Raw genomic sequence first — 20,276 nt, forward strand, 5'->3', positions numbered from 1 at the left:
GTGTAAACCCTCCGAAAACGCCGTCGCGGCCCTGCGGAGACCTGGCGACCCGGCGAAGTCCATGACGATGATGATGTCGACGTCGACTGTGTTCACCTGGCCGGGCCGCCCGTCCGTTGACCCTGGTCCCTGGACGACATGAAGTGCGGGTGAAGGCGGCTTCCCTCTGAGGCGCCCAAAGAGTGGTTTAATGGGGGGCGGAGCACCGAGCACGCCGACGGCACGCCGAGCACCGAGCGGCATCGCCCCGACTGCAGGCCGAGGCCGCCAGGCAGGCAGCCAGGCAGGCAGCCACCCACCGGCTATCGTTTGATAGCTTCCAGGAAGGTTTCCACCGTTTCCACGCCCGGCGGGTATGCAAAAGTGTAGCACCGCCATCTTGAGCTCTTCGGGTGCCGCCGGGTGCGCTCGTATGTCAACGAACCCGGGCCCAGCCTGCCCCGGCCTGCCCCGGCCTGCCCCGGCCTGCCCCGGCCCGCACTCCGCCAGCGCGGCTTCGCCTGGCTCAGCCGCCGGGTGGTCACGCCGCCGCACAGTGGTTCAGAAACAGAAAAAGCTGTGCAAAAGAGATTGGTTGCAGGCCGTATCAGATATTGGTGTGAAACCTTCATCCTGGGGGTTTTTGGGGTCGCCGAATTCATTCCTGAAGTTATTTTGAACCATTGACGTAACGCTTAGTCACTAGCGTTACTTTTTTTTTTTTTTTTGGGGGGGGGGGACTGTATGTGTACTGTACTTGTACATTTTCGGGGTCGCTGAATCTATCCCTGATGTTACTTTGGACCATAGACTAACGTTTAATTACTAGCGTTACTTAGTTGCTGGATGCAGATCACGAGTTGGCGACTATAGTTGTCTTTTTGCTCTGGCTCACAATCAGTCCACAAAACTTTTCAAACTATTTCCTAGGAAAACTATTTTTTCAAAGAAGTCCACGGGGCGCGCGCGTATTTCCGACGGCCCATTAATCTAAGCGGTGCAGCCCGGCCCCTTTGGCTCCACTGTCAGAAATACACTTTTAAGGTGTTCGGGATATCGGCGCTCCAGACAGGAACAACGGAAAAGAACAACAAATCACTAAAAGTAGTGGTCGATGAAAAAATAGCCTAACTTAATTTGACTGAGAACGGCATACAGGACGAGCCCCGTCCCGTTTGAGCCCCGTGGTCTGAGCCCCGACCTGAGCCCCAACCTGACCCGGGTTGAGCCCCGACCCAAGTCCCGATTTCCAGAGCCCGGATTGAGCCCCGACCTGAGCCCCGTTTGAGCCCCATTTGAACCCCATTTCGAGGGGTCCTATTCAAAGGATTTTTCTGGGCGTTCCCCGAACGACGGCTCCGAAATAATACGCGCAACTCAGGCTGCCGCTTACAACTAGAGTAACTGGCGGCCGCGCTGAAAACCCCCTCATCGCTTTCCGGCGGCGCCCGCGCTAGGTTATGTTTGACACGTTTTTATCTCCAAAACCGTTAGAGTTAGATGGGTATGTAAGCGAGCCGATTGTAGATCTAAGTTAGAATTAAAATCGGCTCGCTTACACTACCCATCTAACTCTAAGGGTTTTAGGAGATATAACGTGTAAAACATAACCTAGCGCGGACGCCGCCGGGAAGCGATACGGGGGTTTCAGCGCGGCCGCCAGTTACTCTAGTTGTAAGCGGCGGCCTGAGTTGCGCGTATTATTTTGGGAGCCGTCGCGAAGACAATCTTATTTTAACGCCTGCAGATTTCGCACTTTTTGATCAACCAGAATAAATAGGACGACAAGCGAAACACATTTCTACATGCACTCTCAAATTATGTTGATAAGTAGCTGTACCAAATGATCAAACTATGTAAAAATCCAATGCGTTAAGATAAGATTGTCTTCGGGGGAACGCCCAGATAAAATCTTTTGAATAGGACCCCTCGATTTGGCCCCATTTGAGCCCCGCAACCTGAAATCACGCATTTTTTTCATAATTTATTGCTATGGGGCTCAAGTGGGGCTCAAATGAGGCTCAAATGGGGCTCGAACGGGGCTCAGGTCGGGGCCCAAACCGGGCTCTGGAAATCGGGACTTTGGGGCGGGGCTCAAGTCGGGGCTCAAGTCAGGGCTCAACCCCGGGTAAGGTTGGGGGTCAGGTCGGGGCTCAGACCATCGGGGCTCAAACGGGACGAGGCCGACGAGGCTCATGTCCCGTATGCCTGGAAACTAGTGGTCGGCCATCGCGGACAGAACAACCATTTTCAATAGGTTTCCCATGTGACTTACGTCCTTATGCCCAAGAGCCGCTGGGCTTTTAGTTTTTTTGAGATTTGGACTCTAACACCCCCCCCCCCCCCCCGATAGGTGACGAACTACCTGCCGATACTTTGCTCTCGACCGCAGTAGTGTCCAGAAGACAGGTTCGAAGACTGTTCGTAAAAAAGCAATGTGGAGGATGACTCAAACCCCGGTCCTCCAGGTTGTGAGCTGACGACAACACCCTTGGCCGAAGTGGCCCTCTCATCGTGGAAAGTAGCCAAGCAGTCTAGTACCGGAATCACTTGAGCGCACTTCGACGGCTGCACTGCGAGTTTCTTCGCAGCGACTTGAGGTGCGGGGGCGGACGCCGGCGGTGTTTTAGGGACGAGGGACGCCGTTTGGGGCGAGAGAGGCGCCTGCCTGGCAGTGCCCTGGCAGTGCCTGCCGTCGTCTCTCACACAATGCGCTCTAATTTCGCTCGGCCCGCTCACCTTCCCGCCCTTTTATTTTCCCTTCCCCGCTTCACCTTGACCCGGGCAGTGCTAACGAACCCTTCCTCGAAGACGTCGTTGCGTAATTCGCATAATTCGATCAATTTTAGGATTTTCTACACGGCCGCGCGCTGGAAAGCACACACACCCCTAACCTTGAGCCCTTGAGCCCACGCAGAGAAAGTGAGAGAATGAGAGAAAGACAGATTGACAGAGAGAGAGAGAGAGAGAGAGAGAGAGAGGAGCGAGCGAGCGAGAGAGAGAGGAGAGAAAAGAGAAATATTTTGGGAGGGCGGCGCGTTATCGAAGCCTGATCGGTAATGCGTACTGCGTAGGGCTGGCCCTCGGTCGGCGCGGCCAGGCCCATTATCGCACCATGTCCTATCACGGGCCGCGCCGCACGGCCAGAATGATTACGCAAGAGTGTAAACCCTCCGAAAACGCCGTCGCGGCCCTGCGGAGACCTGACGACCCGGCGAAGTCCATGACGATGATGATGTCGACTGTGTTTTACCTGGCCGGGCCGCCCCGGGAAAACCAACGTCCGGTTTCCCAGGCGCAACCCTGGAAAAATGCCCTGTTTTTCCAGGGTGCGCCTGGGAACCACGACGTTGGTTTTGCCGTGCGCCCGTCCGTTGACCCTGGTCTCTGGACGACATGAAGTGCGGGTGAAGGCGGCTTCCCTCTGAGGCGCCCAAAGAGTGGTTTAATGGGGGGCGGAGCACCGAGCACGCCGACGGCACGCCGAGCACCGAGCGGCATCGCCCCGACTGCAGGCCGAGGCCGCCAGGCAGGCAGGCAGGCAGGCAGTCACCCACCGGCTATCGTTTGATAGCTTCCAGGAAGGTTTCCACCGTTTCCACGCCCGGCGGGTATGCAAAAGTGTAGCACCGCCATCTTCGGCTCTTCGGGTGCCGCCGGGTGCGCTCGTATGTCAACGAACCCGGCCCTGCCTGCCCCGGCCTGCCCCGGCCTGCCCCGGCCCGCACTCCGCCAGCGTGGCTTCGCCTGGCTCAGCCGCCGGGTGGTCACGCCGTCGGCCGCCGGTCACTCAGGCACCCTGACGGCCGGAATGCATCGCTTGACCGTGGGCCGTGGGGCTGAGGGGCCCGGGGGCTGCAATCGCCAATTATTGGCGGACTCAGCTTCCCCGAACACGCGCGGCCCGCGGATTCGGGTCCAGATTCGGGTCCCAGATTCAGGTCCAGATTGGGAAGAAACGACGGCGATTAAGTCGCGCCCTCCGCCCCGCAATAAGTCCCAGTTCCCAGACCGGGGAGCAGCCAAGCAGAGCAATGAGGAGGACACGGCGTTCTCAGAACATGACTGACTTCAAATTCGAATTCTGGTTTTTAGTCGAGCATTTATGAATCACAGCATTGCGAAGATTCAGCCCTCTTCACTTGAGATAAATCAAAACGTTGCGACCGCGCTTCGGCTGAGACTGCCGCGCGCTCGCCTTTCCCATCTTTTCCATGTTCGTTTTCGTTTCCCAGGCCTTGCCTCATCCTGCGCGCTTTCCGGAAAGCAATTACCCAGCCGTCGCCGCTGAAATTGCGCCCCTCGCTGCAGGGCTGCACTCCCCCCCCCCTTTGCGCCCCTCTTGCACATGCAGCCCGCGGGGCTTATCTGCGCCCTTATCATGTCCAGCACTTTAGGCCCCTTGTTCTCACTTGACCTCGTTCCGGGCCCAGGCAGGCCCAGGTGCCGCCTGTCACCCGCCTCTCTCCCTCTCCCTCTCCGCTCGTCCTCCGCCCCTGGAACCTGGGAGGTGAACTTTGTCCTGGCTGATGCTTTGGTGTACACGGTGACGTGTGTGTGGCGCTCGGCAAGCGCACACAAGCAGCCGCACCACGCATTCACACCTTGTTCCGAACCCCAACCCTTTGGGACCGCACACAAGGGGGGCCCAAGCCTATACTCTGACCAGAAAACGAAGAGCCCTGGGTTCTCGCGGTCGAGGGCTACCTGCAATGCTAGCCAAGGCAGCAGATGCCATAAACCGCGCGAACTCAGGGCTCTTCGTTTTCTGGTCAGAGTATAGGCGAGCTCTCAGTGAAGAATGAGGTCTTCTCTCTGTACATTTTCACCTATTAGAGAGCGGGCCTTGCCGCAGGCGCGGATCCAGGGGGGGGGCGGGGGGGGCGTCGCGCCTCCCGGAAGGCGGCGAAGCCGCCTGAAAGGTAGGCAACAAGTCGCACTTAGCCCCTGTAGGTAGGCAACTTTTGCGACATCGCCCCCCCGAACCCGTCTCTGGATCCGCCCTTGCCTTGCCGCGGGGCCGTTTGGACGTGGGGACCACATGCGTTGCTCGGAGCTCGGAGCTGCCTCCCGCTGCCTCGACGCCACGGCGCCCACGTGACCGACTGACCCTCTGAGCCCCCTGGGCGGCGCGGGCGGTGACCAGGGACGGAAATTCCACGGCGAGAGGGAAAGCATTTCGGTAATATCGCACGGAGCATCCCCGGGAGCATCCCCCGCCGTATCCGTGGACCCACATACACGCTCAATATAAATTTCGGACGACAGGCTTGGCGACAGGGACAGCGCGCCGAACTGGCCTCTGGCTTCCCTAAAAAAGGAGCGGCAGCCAGGGTCTTCTTCTTTGGCATTTTTTAAACACTGTCGGCGGTTTCAGAGCTCGAGTCGTTGTGAATTGTGATTGGCGATTTTTCGCGTGAAGAGCGTGCTTGGCGTCCTGGCGCAGGATTAATGCCAAGAATTGCACGTCAACAAACATCTGCCGGCCTGCAGCACGCCCTGCTTGCAGGCGAGAGAGCGCTGACGCGAGCAAACGGCAGCTAGGAGGTGCAAGCGGCTGTGTAGGTGGCCCCGCGGGAGTAGGGAATCATGGCCCAGGACCACGCCGCCGCGGCCCAGAGCTGGATCTAGGTCTCTACGGCCCTGCCGGTGGCGGCGGTGCGTTCTCGACGTTCCCGACGTTCTCGGAAGCAGAAACCCGCCGACTCAGCGCGTTGCCTCGCCTGGCGCAATGAAGGGCAACACGGCGTTCCGCGGCCCGAAGAGGTCCGAGACTCCCGAGGTGGCGACCCACGGCGTGATCCTTGCTCCCTCGCCGCGCCGCCAAATAGATGGTGATCTCACGACCAGCCTAACATGAACATGGTTGACCGCCTCGCCTCCGCGGAGCTCCGCGATGGCGTAATCACCCCACTCACCCGGCGTCACCCCGCGCGCGCCGCCCCGCCGAGGTTCGCGGTTCGGAACCCCAACACTCCCGGCTTGGCGCGGTTTGGCGCCACCGGGTTGTCTCTAGAGCCGAGATAGCGGCGGACAGCAGCGGCTCTCTCCGGTGTAGGTGACCCCCCTGGCCGCCGTCCGCGCCGTCCGCCGCCACGGTCTCGGTGCGTGCCCGCCCGCGGGCCAAGGGGCAAGGCTCGCGGCGCGTCCCCCCAAGTAGTGTTTGCGCGTCGGCGGCACGGAAACCGCGGGAAAACGTAACGGGAAGAGCCATGCAGGCAATGCCGATCTGCGCAGTCCGAGTTCCTTCCGCGAACGCGCAACGCCGCGGCGGCAGGAAGCCACCGGCGTGATGGCGCGATTTCGCGCGATAAGGGAGGGAGGCTGACGCACAGGGCACGCCGAGCACGCCGAGCACGGCGCCACGCTCAGGGGTGGGCGGCCACCGCCAAGTCATCGCCCACTCATCGGCCAATTTGGATCAGATTAGGGCTTTTCATTCATTTTGTCGCGACTGTACGCCGCGCTACGCGTCTCGGGCGTTTCCTGTTTCGTTTGGAAAACCAAACAATGTAGGTTGGTGCCGCAGTTTCCATGGAAGGGTGCGCGATGAGAGGGGCGTCTCAGGCAGACTGCTGCGCTGCCCTGCACGGCATGCTGATTCCGAACAAGGCTCTGCGTGCGGGAAGTGTGAGAGAGGCCGGCGACGGCACTGTTCTTCGGAATGGCCTGGGCCCTACCGGCCCTACCTGGCGGACGGACGCTGAACGCGATGATTCAACGAGCTGCGAGAAGTGCGTCAGTGCAAAAAAAGGCAAAACGCAAAAGGCCGCCGATTGGCAAAAGAGGCATGTAACCCTTCCAGAAAACGACGAACGAAGAAGGGAGATGGGATTGGCGCTCGCGGTGCGGCCGGTGTCGGTTGGCGGCGGCGCATGCCATTGTGCTGCACCGGAGATGGCTTGCATTCCCGGCGGCGGGGGCGGCGAGGGGCAGGCGGCCCGCCAAAGACGCGCCACTTGGAAGGGCGAAAGGCGAAACCGCGAAGAGCAGACAGCCGACAGGCCGACAGGCCGCAACTTGTAGGGACATTATTCCGGCCGCCACCCCTGAGCCCTAAGCCCATGCCTCTGCCCTTTGGGCCCTGTGGGCTGCAGGCCCTTGGCTTCCCAGAACGGCCGCCTGCGCGTCCAGACCTGCCGCTGCAGCGCGGCGGCGGGGCCGGCGGGCGGGGCGGGACCGAAGGCCTACACACGGCGCGCCGGACCCGCATCGCAGTGCGCAAAAAACCGCCAATTATCCGCAGCCTCGGCCGCCGGGGAGCTGCAGCGCAATTACGCAATAAAGAAAACGCGCCGCGGCGAAGCGCCCGAGAGGTAAACCACACGCACGACACGCCGGTCATTCCCCCGCAAAAAGTGATGCCAACGGCATGCGGTGTTCCCAAGCGGTCACCCATCTAAGTACTGACCGCACCCAACGCTGCTTAACTTCGGTGTGCGGAAGGGAACCGGTGGACCCAGCGTGGTATGGTCGTTGGCGGGGTAGGGGCAACGCGCGGCGCTCTTAAGGCGCGCAACGCGCGGTCGGTGACGAATAGGTTGCCTACCTCCACGGCGTTCAAGGAGCGCCACTAGGTCCCCGGCAAAAAATTATGCCAACGGCATGCGGTGTTCCCAAGCGGTCACCCATCTAAGTACTGACCGCACCCAACGCTGCTTAACTTCGGTGTGCGGAAGGAACCGGTGGACCCAGCGTGGTATGGTCGTTGGCGAAGAGAGGAGCGACACCCAGCGTACCATAGCCCCGCCACGCTATCGGTGCCCGCTGAGTTGGCATAAGGCAGCATGGAGGTTTTGGTTTGCTATGCAGTTGCTTTGATTGGTCAAGAGGATGACTAAATGAAGTTCTCATGCCATTTTATTGTTCTGTAAACCAATTGTGATGCTCACAAAGAATTATTTCGTTTCTATATGAGATACATAATCACTTCAATGAGAGAAAATTTACATTAACTTTAACTGTTTGCTTCCAGAGCAGCTTCCAAACACTTTAGCTTGAGAGTGGGAGGTAACAAATATGATGTGATACATAACAGGATAGGATTTCTTACAATTTTGCTCTATAGCTTTGCTCAAAAATCTATAATAAGGAAATACAAAAGTTTTGAAGGTATATTTATTTTAACATTCAATTTTTATCTTAACATTACAACAATGTAACAAGTGCACTCCAGCGATATGGAGAACATTTTGAATGGCCAAGGCAAAAATACTACTAGTATATACAAGTAATTAACAATATTACAAATGCATTTTGCATTGAGGTAAGACTACCAAAGGCGGCTTGCAGTCAGCCGACGTGGAAAATCACAATATGCATGACGAGCTTAGTATTTATAAGTAAAGAGACTCACCCATGCTCGTTTCACAACTCTTTGGTCCTTCCTTCCTTTAGGGGGAAGCATGCATTTTCTCAGAAATACTTAAGCTAGGAGGAATGATCAGCTCTCCACTAGAAAATATTGACCACGACTACAGGGTAGTAACATCTGAGTGCAAAAGGACCGAGTGAAGAATACTTGGCATTTAATATATCGGTTAAGTTGGAATAGGAGTGGATAGCCTTAGAGAAGAGCAGGGCCTTTTCACAACATTAAGTTTGAATTTCAATTCCATCTTTTTTTTGAAACCATCTCCTTGCAAATTCGTTCTTTGCAGGTTTTGTATAGATTGAGGCAACTCCTAGCAGTTACAAAGTTGCTACTTTTTTGCAACGTAATACAAAATGCTAGACATGTTCGTTCCGTTCCCTCTGCAAAATTTACAAATCACAAACCTAGTTTATTGACTCAAAGATAAATGAAGAATTATATTACATATAAAGTAAAATAAGTTTTATAGAACATGCTTATAACTATTAAAATGAGAGTTGGCAAAAGCAACTTGTTAGTGAACAAGTCAAAAGCTGAAGCACTATTGACCAATCTACATCAAATAGCACAGAGCTGGTAGGTTCACCCTGAATTAAGAGAGGTTTGGAACAAGGACACAAAGCAATTGTGGTAGATCTTTGGTTTCAAGATGTCAATTTGTATTATATTTTTATGTACAGCAACTAGGAAAATAGGTGCACACTTTTTGATGTGTGGAACTAAATACAATGTGCAAGTACAAAGAGTGTGAACTATCGCATTCTTTTTCTATAAAAAGAAACAGAAAATTTAAACTAAACAAATACTTTTCTCACTAACCAAAGTCTTGAATGGCATTATTTGAAACACAAAATTCATCACTCAACACAACTCTCAGCTTGTTAGACAAAGAAAAGATTAATAAATTAGAGGATAAGGGACAAGGCACATATTGCTGACAAACTGCTGTTGTTCCTCAAGCAACAGTAAAAGAAATTGTTTTGAAAAAGAGTAAATGCTGCATATGATTTATGTGTTAACCCTTTTCTACTTTACTGCAGAGGTTTATTTTGGCTTCACGGTATAACAGAACCTACGGGTCAAAAACCAAAAGTGGGCAAAACCTTCATTTCTCTCGAATCAAACCGTTTGAAACATTGTAGATTTTCTGAACATTGTCCTATGTCCAAATATTTTAAGTAGTGAAACTTCCCAATTTTTCACACGTAGCAAACCACCATATGGCAGTTGACGCTTGCCTTTGGTCCCAACTGCAACAATCTTTCAAACGCCGTGAAAAACACTTTGACGACACAAGAAAGGAATATTTCTACAAAATAAAGAAGACAAACAATGAAAGACATATGAGCTACAAGAGATATTTCCTACATTTAATATTCATAAAAGTGAAACAAGGAAAAACAGCTCTATCACAATTCGATACGAAGGTATTACAAGACCAAGACACACTTGAATCTTTAATAAAAAATAATATAACACCTTAAGACCTTGCAACCTGAAGGTTAGCATAAGACAGACCAAAAGTGTGCCATACATTAAAAATAATTGTCAGAACTAATCCATGAACTATTAGAACTAAACTTAAGAGACAAAAGGCAAAAAGGGCTGATCACGTCTATCCTACAATGCTTACAAAGTAGAATGAGGAAACCAAAAATAAAAAATTATGTGTATACTAGAATAGATAAACCGATTCTAATTTAGCAAGTCAGGCCACGCTGATCGAACATTTCTTTCTTTGGCGGTTTACTGCGCGTTTGGAGAGCTGAGCCTAGAGACGGGAGAGCTGAGCCAAGTCCGGGGCCCGGGCACTGCAGAGACGGCGCGCGTCGAGGCACGGGGTATCGGCGGCGCGGCGCGCGGGGTCTCGGCGCAGCGGCGCTGGGAGGGAAGGGCAGCGCGGGGTATCGACACTCGCCTCTCGACGGTGACGACACGCAAGCGGCGCCTGGCAGCGCGGGTTCAGCCCTGGTCCGCCTCCAGCCTGCTCCAGCCTCCCTGTCTCACAGCACCGTGTCCAGCGTCTCCAGCGACTGCAGGATCTGCTCGTCTCGCGAGCACCACTCGACCAGCTCGTCGATGGTCACCACGCCGTCCTGGTTGGTGTCGATGAGCTGCAATGCAAGCCAACAACGTCAGCGAATCCAGTGTACCAGAGGCGGATGCCCCGCCCACGTTAAGCAGTTGTCGCTCTTACGTGGAATATCCTCTCCACGTGGTCCTTGGCGGTGTTCTCCACCACCATGGGCGTGGTGTTGCGGCCCAGCATGTCGTAGATAGACGACACCACCTCCAGCATCTCGGTCTTGGTCACCAGCCCGTCGCCGTTCTGGTCGTACAGTCCGAAGATCCACTGCAGCTTCTCCTGCACCGAGCCCCGGGACACCTTGGATAGGATGCCCAGGAAGTCCTGTGGAAGCAACCAAAAGAGCATGTATTTCCAGTTCACAACTTTCGAAGCATGGCTTTATATTTCTTTAGCGCCTTCTGTGTTATGTACCAACAAAGATATGATTTAAAAGAAATCTGGGCCAACTCACCTCGAAGCTGATTTTCCCCGTGTGGTTGTGTTTGATGGTGTTAAAAACGTAGTGGGCATACTGACTAGCATCTGCAACAAAAACAACATTTATTTCTTTTTAAAGAGCTTATTGACGGGCGTGACACAAAGACAACCGCCAACACGGCGGAGTGCCATGATTACATCCCTCGGCCCGGCCCGGCCCTTGATAGCCCCATGATCCACCACTGAGGCGGAAATTAAAGTTGGGAATAAAAGACGAGAAAAGACGAGAACCGAGAGGATTTTCTCAAGTAATTAATGGATGACGCCAAAGCAGGGGCCCGGCCCGGCCGGCCCAGCCGTCCCTCCACTCCCTTCACTAATGCCGCGTTCGCGTTCCGGGGCCTCCAGCTCCAGGCCTCCAGGCCCTCGACCACCGTGTCAGCACAAACCTCGCTGCTCCCCTTCGTCAACACTTCGTTATGGCTCCCTTCCCTACCTCCCTTTTAACGCCTGCCAGCAGTGCCAGAGCGGCTCGCAGAGCGGGCCTCGGCGTCGGGCCGACTGGGGCCGCGATGGGCCGGGCAGTGGGGCGGGGGGCTGGTGGGCAAGTCAAGCCACCCGCGCCGCGAGGACTCCAGTCGCGGCCGGCCCATCTTCCAGGCCCGCCCGCCCACCTCTTGAACACCGCGCCCCACGGGCTAGCCTGACTAGGGCAAGGGAGATTCCTCGGTGAGGGCACCCCGATTTCAACGAAAATTTGTTTTGGGACCTCGAGTACCAGTAAGCATAAACAACAGGTGAACCCATATTAGCTCCTTATGTGACCGTTTATGAACCTGAAAAATCAAAAAGTGGGCAAAATAACAAGACGCCGTGGTGCGCCCTCCGCACCCGCACCCCGAGACCAGACTCCCAGACCGGCGACGCGGCAAAAATCAAATCCCTCGGCACAGCAGCTCCTCTCCTCCATGCCCCCCTTGTTAGACGCGGCCGGGCGGGCTGCGTAATAAATTCACAAAGTAGTCGCTGAATCCGGGGCCCGGCCGGTCCGGGGCTGAAGCAGGCTGGAGGAGCCAAGGCGAGGTCCGCCCGTCCGTCCGCCCCCCGCGCACGCGACCGCCTGCCCCCGCCCCGCCCCACTCTTCAGCCGCCTCCGTTCTTCATCGTGCCAGGCCGAGGCGCTCTTCAGCTCTTCATCGCCGCGCTGCCTGGCCGCCGCCGCACCGCCGCCTCATTCTGGCTGGAACACTTTGAGCCCCCGCCAGCAATAATTTAGTCGCCGCCGACTTTCGACTTTGGACGGGCACCCGCCCCGCGCGGGGCGCGGACCTCCATGGCGGCAGTGGCCTGGCTGGCCTAGGGAGTGCGACGGAGGGCGACGAAGGGTGCTCGGCGATATGCAGTGACACTCTGACACGCGCCGTGCTCCTGTCACAACGCTGGGACGGCCGGGACGGCCGGGGTCTCCCACACTGCCTTACGAGCCTCGCCCACTCACCCTGCCGAAGCAATCCGTTGAGCCGAATGACAGGGACAAGGGCCGGGCCGGGCTGGGCCGACGCGACGGCACGCCGACGGCGAGACAAGGACGCTGCCGCTTTGACACCGTGCGCGCCGCGCCGTGCTCGGAGTCTCGGAACACCCAGCCAGAGGCAGCCCTCGCCTGCTCGCCTGCTTTTCTCTTCCACTGCAGCCATCCAATTTTCCCCGACAGAATAGGATATGATATAACCAGCCACGTCCCGACCGTCGCTAGCCTCGCCGCAGGCCACTAGCGTCCCGCACGCCGCCCTGGCCGCCCGGCTGGCTGCCTGCCCGTCTGCCCCGCCGGCGACGCGCGCGTCACGTCCCGCGTCCTCCCACGCGGCCGCCGGCTCCAGTGTTCACGGTGTCCCACACTGTGCCCCACACGGCACCAAATTGCGCGGCGGGATTATCGTTTCGGGCGGGACAGCTTTGGGAACACGTAGCGAGCGCTGCTTGCTTTGCGCGCGGCGCGCGCGTGCGGTGCGGCCCGTGAAGAAGGGCGACGGGCTGCCAGCCTGCCTGCCTGCCTGCCTGCCTGCCTCCTGCCTGCCTGCCTGCCTGCCTGCCTGCCTGCCAGCCTGCCTGCCTGCCTGCCATGCCTGCCTGCCTGCCATGCCTGCCTGCCTGCCTGCCTGCCTGCCTGCCTGCCTGCCTGCCTGCCTGCCAGCCTGCCTGCCTGCCTGCCTGCCTGCCTGCCTGCCTGCCTGCCTGCCTGCCTGCCTGCCTGCCTGCCTGCCTGCCTGCCAGCCTGCCTGCCTGCCTGCCTGCCTGCCTGCCTGCCTGCCTGCCTGCCTGCCTGCCTGCCTGCCTGCCTGCCTGCCTGCCTGTCTGCCTGGCGGCGGGGTTGAGGGAGGCTAGGGAAGCTAGGGAGGCTCAGCACCATATGACGAATGCTGCCCCGCGCGTCCCGATGCATGCCGTGGTGTGGGACTCCGGCACGGTAATGAGGACCCTAGCGCCTCAAGTGCTTATGCCACTGAATCCTTTGTGCGACGCGGCCCGGCAGCCCGACTGGCAGGCAGCCCGCCCGGCCTGATGAAGGGACGTCATCAATTTCGCATGCGGATCCGAGAGGTGTTCAAACCATCACCGGCTGGGCCGTCTCCCCCTCCCCCTCCCCTTTCCGCAAACCAACTCAACCCAACTCCCGCGCGCGCCCCGTGCCGTCCTCTCTTCCGCGCCGAACTTCTAACGAGCGCGCTTTGAGCCACGGCCCTGCACTGTGCACATGGCGCGGGGCGCGCGGCAGCCTCGGCGTGTCGTCTGCAAGGTAAACATACCCCTGGAGTAGGAGCAGCAGCAGCAGTGAGAAGGGCGGGGCGGGGCGGCCTCCATTCCGCGGTCCATTTCGTCCCCGGGGAACTATGCTGCGCTGCGCTGCCGCGGTTCAATGGCGGCGCACTGTTGCGTGCCTGGCCGTGCCTGGCCGTGCTAGCGGGGGCGGCGGGGGCCTCACCGCGAAGCACTGCGAAGCACCGCTCCGCGCGGCAATGCGGCGCCCTCAGTCACGGCGGCGACCATTAGGGAGAGGCAGGTGACCAGGGCGCCAGGGCGGCCAGGACCGCGCCGACGGCGGCGGCGAGGGTGATGGGGGTCATTACGGGGTGGAGGAGCATCGCAAGCAGCCTGGAAATGGACGCGCCGCGCGCCGTCACGTCTTCGCGGGCCGTCAGGCCGTCAGGCCGTCGTCTCCAGGCACCGGACTGCCCCTCCCTTTCAGGGCGCGCGGCAGTCCACGCCCATAAACTCGACGCCACTCGAGATTTCCGCCGCGCCATGCTCGCTCGCGGATTCCCGTGATTCATGGCGGCGGAGTCACCTTTTAAGAGTTGCCCCTCGCGCATGCATAGCGCCGCTTTTAACGCTCCGGTCGTTAGGATCGCTGCGCGATGCTGCGGCGGGCCGCCGCCGTGGAGCTATGCCGTCCCGCCGCCCCGGCTGCATCCGCGCTGCCTACCCGCCGGGCGCTTCCCAGCGACCGAACGGAGGAGTCTGCTGCCAGCCCCAAGCCCCAGCCCGCACCGCGAGGCGGAATCCAACATCCGACGCGGTTACGCGGCCCTGAGTGCGGCGGGGGCGCGCCGTGCCAGACGGAGCAGCGACTTGTCCCTTTCCCTGACGCACCTCCACGACAGCCGCGCGCCGCCAGCACCGCCAGCACACACTCCGAAAGACAAGCAGAAGCACAACAAGCAGAAAGGGGTTTGGCGCCGAGGCGGGGCGGCGGGATTGGCCGGGGAAGGGTGGGGGAAGTGGGGGGCAAAGCGGCTTAAAATTGCGGCGCACCACGTGATCCCGCCTCGGGTGGCGCCCAGCAAGCAGGCGAAGCAGGCGGAGCAAGTGGCCGGCAGATAGGGCGTCCGCGGCGCCGCCTTCGCCCTTCGGCCACCGGCCCTTCGGCGCGCACCGCGGATTTGGAGGGCCGCCGCCTGCCGAAGGGCGAAGGGCGGGCGGGGCTCCAAGGCGTGCGAGGAGGGGCAGCGCAAACACAAACAGCCTCCGGCCGGTATAGAGGGTGCGGGGCGAGCAGGGTGTAGGGTATCTTGCGGACACAGGCCGGCGCGGGACGACGAACCGATGTACTAACGGACGAAAACCAACACGAACAAGGCGTACCAGCGGGATCGGGTCCCTGTCGAACCGCGCCGAACCTCCCTCCCCCTCCTCTTTTCTGATAAACCAAAACATCCACGATAGGCTTCATCGATCCAAACAAACAAAGAACACGAAATACGCAACGAATTCCTTACCTCCTTGCGGAAAAAACTGCGAGAAGATGTGTTTGAAGGAGTCCTCGTCCACCATCCCGGTCGGACACTCCTGCAAAACGACAGGCGGTGTTACCGGAGTTGGGGCCGCGCTCGCAGCCCTCGCAGCAGGGCGCGCCAATCGATCAACTATTCAGAGGGAAGCTTACCTGCTTGAAGCCCCGGTAGATGAGCTGGATCTCCTTGCGGGTGAACTTGGTGGTCCTCGTCAGTTTGGCCAACTCCTCCGGCCGGTAGCGCACCGCGTGTATGTTGAGCTCGTCGAGCTCCTCCTCTGCAGACAATTAAAACACAAATAAGTAACGAGTGGGGAGAGCGCTCCACGGTCGCCATCAATGAAGGACGTCCCCGCCATAAACCCAACCCCACCCCACACGTAGTGTCTCGAATCAGCCGGCACCACAATTTCGCGAATCGTGAGGCATGCACCGCACTGCAGGAAATAACCACAACAAAAGTACACAAATTTCTGGCAAATTTTTTATCAGGAATTCAGTGTACTTTTCAAGTACAACAATTGTTATACAAAGTACAATGGAACCGGCATGAGGAGTGCTGTCCAGTCCAGGGCTCGTTATGGTTTGTACAATTCTCGTCTTACTTTCTACAATTCCTGTTGTACTTTTATTGTACAGTTTCTGTTGTACTTTTGTTGTACTATCCACACTTTTTCTTGCAGTGCGGGTTGTTCGTTTTAGAAGCGAGTTTCTGAAAGTCGATGTTTCCAGTCCGGGGAGCACTCAGGAGGACTCAGCCCGGCAGCGCTCCTGCTGCACTTCCCCAGCCTGCATCTTGGCCGAGGGCTTGCGCGAGGGCTTGGGCGAGGGCTTGGCCGAGGACGTCCCTGCCCGGCACCTTCTTTGCGAGGGACGGCGCCTAAGTACTCTAACTGGGACGGCTCCTTCAGGGCTGGCCGGGCTGGCCTGGCCTGCCGGGCTCGGGTTCCGTATTTGCCCACCCCCTGCTTCGTTGCTCCCTGGCTGGAGGCGCCGGGTTCCACGTAGCCGGGTCCGGCGAGGCAAACTGTCCTCGACTAGCGCCGCCCCGCCACCGCATGGCAGCGACACCGCCAAGACCTCGGCCAAGACGCGCGGCAGCGTCTCCGGCTGCTTCCCTTCTGGCCCTTTTGGCGCGGGCCGTACCTGCTCTAATATCCCGCGGGCCGCTCAAAGGAGCAGCGCCTTCTTCCATCTAATCTCGGACGCTTTCGGCGGGCTGGTCGGACACTCCCCCCCCCCCTCTTTGCACCCTGCGGCGCCCCTGCGTACCGACTCCCACGGAGTAACGGTATTTACAAATTACGTGCGCCCAGATTGGAGAGCAGCCAGGCAGCGCGCTGTGCTACTCTCGGGTGCAGCAGCAGTAGCAGCAGAGCCGAGGGATGAGAATTCATGATTCGTTAAGAGGATCGGGCCGCGCGGGGGTAGGGTGGGAGTAAGGCGGGGGCACAGGGTACCGTGCCGCCTCTCCCTTCGCGCAGGGTAGCAGTCAGCAGTATTCCGTCCAATGCAACCCGTGGCACACAATTATGGCGGACGGGCCAACCAGCCAGCCAACAGCCAGCCAGCCAACAGCCAGCCAGCCAACAGCCAGCCAGCCAACAGCCAGCCAGCCAACAGCCAGCCAGCCAACAGCCAGCCAACAGCCAGCCAGCCGGAGCGGCATCACCGAGGCGAAGCGAGCAAAGCACGTGCCCGGGGGTGTGTAGTGTAGAGTTGCAGGGAGTTTCGGCTGCGCTGTGCTTCGCGCTTCGCTTCGCAACGCGGGGCTGTCGGCCGTGACTGTGTGTTTCGTTGCAAAATAAGCTGCCGTCACAGAGTCGGGTTTCGCCCCGCAGCCCCCGCAGCCCCGCAGCGCGCAGCCAGGCCCCGCCATCGCACTTTTGCCTGGCCGATCAGCCGGAACAATTCCATCAGTTTTCCTGACAGAAGCACACCATTCACCCCCCGAGCGTCGCGACCAGCCTTCTCCCGACTCTGTCGTCATCATCATTTTTTCGTCGCGATGGCGTCATGATGACGTCACGATATCGGAGTGTGGGCGGACCGGCGAGTGCCCCCCCGCCAGGCCGCGTCTCCGTAACAAGATTAAGCGCGGAATGAAAAGACAACTTGTCTCGGGGAAAGAAGTGGTGCACGCCGAGCGATTGTCGCGGCCGAGCCGAAGCCAAGCCCGTCTCGCGGTCCCCGCGCGCTCGTCAACCTGGCGGAGGCCAAGTCCGCCCCCGCCCTGGCGGCCCGCTTGCCCGCGTGCCCCGCGGGGGGCAGCCATTACGGCGGGCCGGGGCACCTTGGGGACGCTTGCGGTACACGTCTCGCTACAAGCCGGCTCAGCCTGCCCCGCCCCGCCCCGCCCCGCCCCGGCTAGCCCCGGCCCCAGGGGAGCCTCATCTGTCACCTTCCCGGACCGGTCCACGGGCTGGGCGGGGCTGGCCGGTCGGCTTGGCGGTTCCCATTCGTCCCCCCCCCCACTTGCTTTGATTTATCCCCGATCGCAAACCAGCCAGGCCAGACCGAGCGGAGCGCCGCATCGCCAACGACACCGGGGAGGCAGTGTACGTCGCGACTCGAACTCGAAGTGGAGCAAAACAGTTGTCTTTGGTTTTTCCCGCGACCTGAACGGCGGCGGCTACTGAGCAAGCTCTGCTGAAGAGAAAGAAACAACTCACCACTAAAAACGAGTTAAACAGACTCCGGGCGGAAACAAGAACAAGCTGCAAGCTGGTCTCCAGACGGCGGAACCGAAACCATAATCCGGGCGGCGCGAGACCTGCAGGACCCGGCAGCCTGCAGCAGCCCTGCTGGTGGCGGTACAGTGTACACGCCGTAATGCTGCGACGATGAACTCTCTCACGCGGCGAGGACATCCCTTACATTATGCTCCCCCTTCCCGGCCCGGCCCCAAGATTTGCCGCAACTTTGCTGACCCGCCCGAGGGTGGCGCGGAAGGGGAGGGGGAGGGGGCGGCCGAGAGTCCCCAGATCCGTCTTCATAAACATCTTAACGCCTCGCCCTCGCCCCGCCCACAACTTGGATCACACATCAGTCAGGGCCACGGGAATCTTTTCGGAAGACAGTCGGATGGACGGGCAGACAGACGGACGGTGCACGAGAGAGAGAGAGAGAGAGAGAGAGAGAGAGAGAGAGAGAGAGAGAGAGAGGGAGGGAGAGAGAGAGAGAGCGGCCAGGGCGGCGGCGCGCTGGGATCCGATACAGCCGCACACGCTACAGCGACGCTAGCGACGCTAGCGCACGCCAAGGAGGCTGGAAGGCACCAGCCCGCGCCATTTCCCTCCGCTTTTTTTTTTCCCTCCACTTTTCCTTTATTTCCGTTACCCTTTATTCCCTCCTCCCGCTCCGAGGAATAATGCTATATACCACTGAGGCCCCCCAGAATTGGGCTGTCCCTCGCTGCCAAGCCAAGCCGGGCCAAGCCGGGCCAAGCCGGGCCAAGCCTTCGACAGGCGAGGCGCGAGGTCGAGGCGTCGGGCCGCGCGCCGCGAAGCGCGAAGCCCCAAAAGACCCAAAGCCTCATTTTCAGCGAGAGCTCCAAAAATTAGAAGGCGCCGGGATCCGCACCGAGGACGGGGCGCTCCGGGTTGCCGAGGCTGCGCTGGCGCAGCCACTGCACTGGCTGCTAATCCCATTTGTCCCTGATGCAGCGCAGCGGCGCGGCACTGCAGTGGTGGACGTTCAAACGTGACGGTGGAGGTAAGGCACTGAGCCCCTCGGGGCCCCTCGGCGCCGGGAGGAAGCGAGACGCACGCTAGCGCGCGGCGGGGGGACAGAGAGGGAGGGAGAGAGGTGGATGGTAAAGCGCAGCAGTCGCCGTCCATTTTCATTACGCCCTGCAATTCAAATGAACGCCATGCGGGGACTGCCCCTCCCCCTGCCCTGCGCGGCCCGGCCTAGCCCGCCCGGCCTGCCCCAGTATGTCACAAAGTCGGCCTGCCGCGGCCGTTCTGCCGTTCCGCCGTTCTCCCAAGCGCGGCGGGTCTGGCGGGCCTGGCACAGTGGGCCAGAAGACCGGTGGAGGCGGCCAAAACTCTAGACGCGTTTTGAGCTCCAGAGTCGCTAGGCAGGACTCGAACCGAACGTGTGACCCCACCAATGGATTCCTCGTTCGGAGAGCAATCCATTGGTGCGGTCACACGTTCGGTTCGAGTCCCGTTTAGGGACTCTGGAGCTCAAAACGCGTCTAGAGATCTGTCCGCCTCCACTGGTCTTCTGGCCCACTGTGCCTGGCGGGCCCAGTGGTTCGGAAAGGGGCGTGCACAAGCCACGTAACAGCGTCAGATTGTTCCCGTCACATCCAGTGGCCCGCTTCAATGGAGACAATTATTTTTCAAAAGTCATTTCTCTCTTTCTTTCCCTCCCCCTTTCCCTTTGCGTCAGGCTCGGTGGGGCCCAGCCTGAGCCAGCCGTGCCTGCCCCCATCGAGGGATGACCCTGCCCGCCCCCCTGGCTGTCCCCGGTGCCCGCCGATCCAAGTCAGATCCCAGCGAAGCCTGCCATGATATCGTCTCAACACCACTCTATCATGGGAGTGCAGAGATAATGTTTTAATCCCAAGAGCAAACATTAAACAGCAAACAATTTCTTTTCAAATTAAAGTAAGATGTTTGGTTTGGTCCTATAAAATTTCACGAGTTTTTCTCAAGCTGAGCGTCTGCATGGGGCGTTCCAACTTCCACCAGACATACTTCAGCACGCAGAATGCAGCAGCAAAACGATTTATACCTTAGGAAAGTGGAACACGAGCGTTTATCTGGGCTTAGTAGGACGCCGAGCCGTTTATACATTACGTACAAGACCCACTTATCGTAAACTCGGCTACGCATTCTCATTTTCCTTGGCAAATCCACCGCGATCACCCCCGCGGCGAGGCTAGGCGCGGCGGAGGCTAGGCGGGGTGCGCTGCCGACCAAAACGCTTCCCAATAATGTGCTACCTGTTGCGGCCGGGGCCGGGCGGGGCCACGCCGCCACGCCGGGCCGCGCCAGGCCAGCCCAAGCAAGCCTCCTTGTGGGGCTGCGCCGGGCTCCGGGCTCCGCGATCGTATAAGGGGGTTTAGTGTGGCCCTGCGTCGGCCTGCCCCGCCCCGCCCCGCCCTGCCGCCCCTG

The 20,276-nt window shown here is 58.9% G+C and overlaps 1 protein-coding gene, 1 non-coding gene and 1 pseudogene across 5 annotated transcripts in view; all 3 read right to left on the reverse strand.

Annotated features, from left to right (window-relative positions):
• Positions 1-7,341: 7,341 nt before the first annotated feature.
• LOC117641895 lies at positions 7,342-7,460 on the reverse strand. Its single transcript, XR_004587507.1, has one exon. It is a non-coding gene; the product is annotated as a 5S ribosomal RNA (ribosomal RNA).
• Positions 7,461-7,574: 114 nt separating this feature from the next.
• On the reverse strand, positions 7,575-7,692 carry LOC117641896 (annotated as a pseudogene).
• Positions 7,693-7,821: 129 nt separating this feature from the next.
• The window catches only part of LOC117640934 (Kv channel-interacting protein 4-like), a 113,973-nt gene continuing 101,518 nt past the window's right edge, over positions 7,822-20,276 (reverse strand). For 3 of the 4 annotated variants that reach the window (XM_034377964.1, XM_034377966.1, XM_034377965.1), the window contains 5 exons: positions 15,304-15,428; positions 15,137-15,206; positions 10,894-10,964; positions 10,551-10,763; positions 7,822-10,467 (listed from right to left, as the gene is read on the reverse strand). In XM_034377964.1, coding sequence (XP_034233855.1) covers positions 10,357-10,467; positions 10,551-10,763; positions 10,894-10,964; positions 15,137-15,206; positions 15,304-15,428 — 590 coding nt within the window. In that variant the 3' untranslated portion in view covers positions 7,822-10,356. Of the gene's footprint in view, positions 10,468-10,550; positions 10,764-10,893; positions 10,965-15,136; positions 15,207-15,303; positions 15,432-20,276 lie in introns of all 4 variants that reach the window. The other variant, XM_034377963.1, reaches the window with a different exon arrangement.

Source organism: Thrips palmi, unplaced genomic scaffold (assembly GCF_012932325.1).
Source record: "Thrips palmi isolate BJ-2018 unplaced genomic scaffold, TpBJ-2018v1 HiC_scaffold_15, whole genome shotgun sequence".
In the NCBI taxonomy this organism is placed as follows: domain Eukaryota; kingdom Metazoa; phylum Arthropoda; class Insecta; order Thysanoptera; family Thripidae; genus Thrips; species Thrips palmi.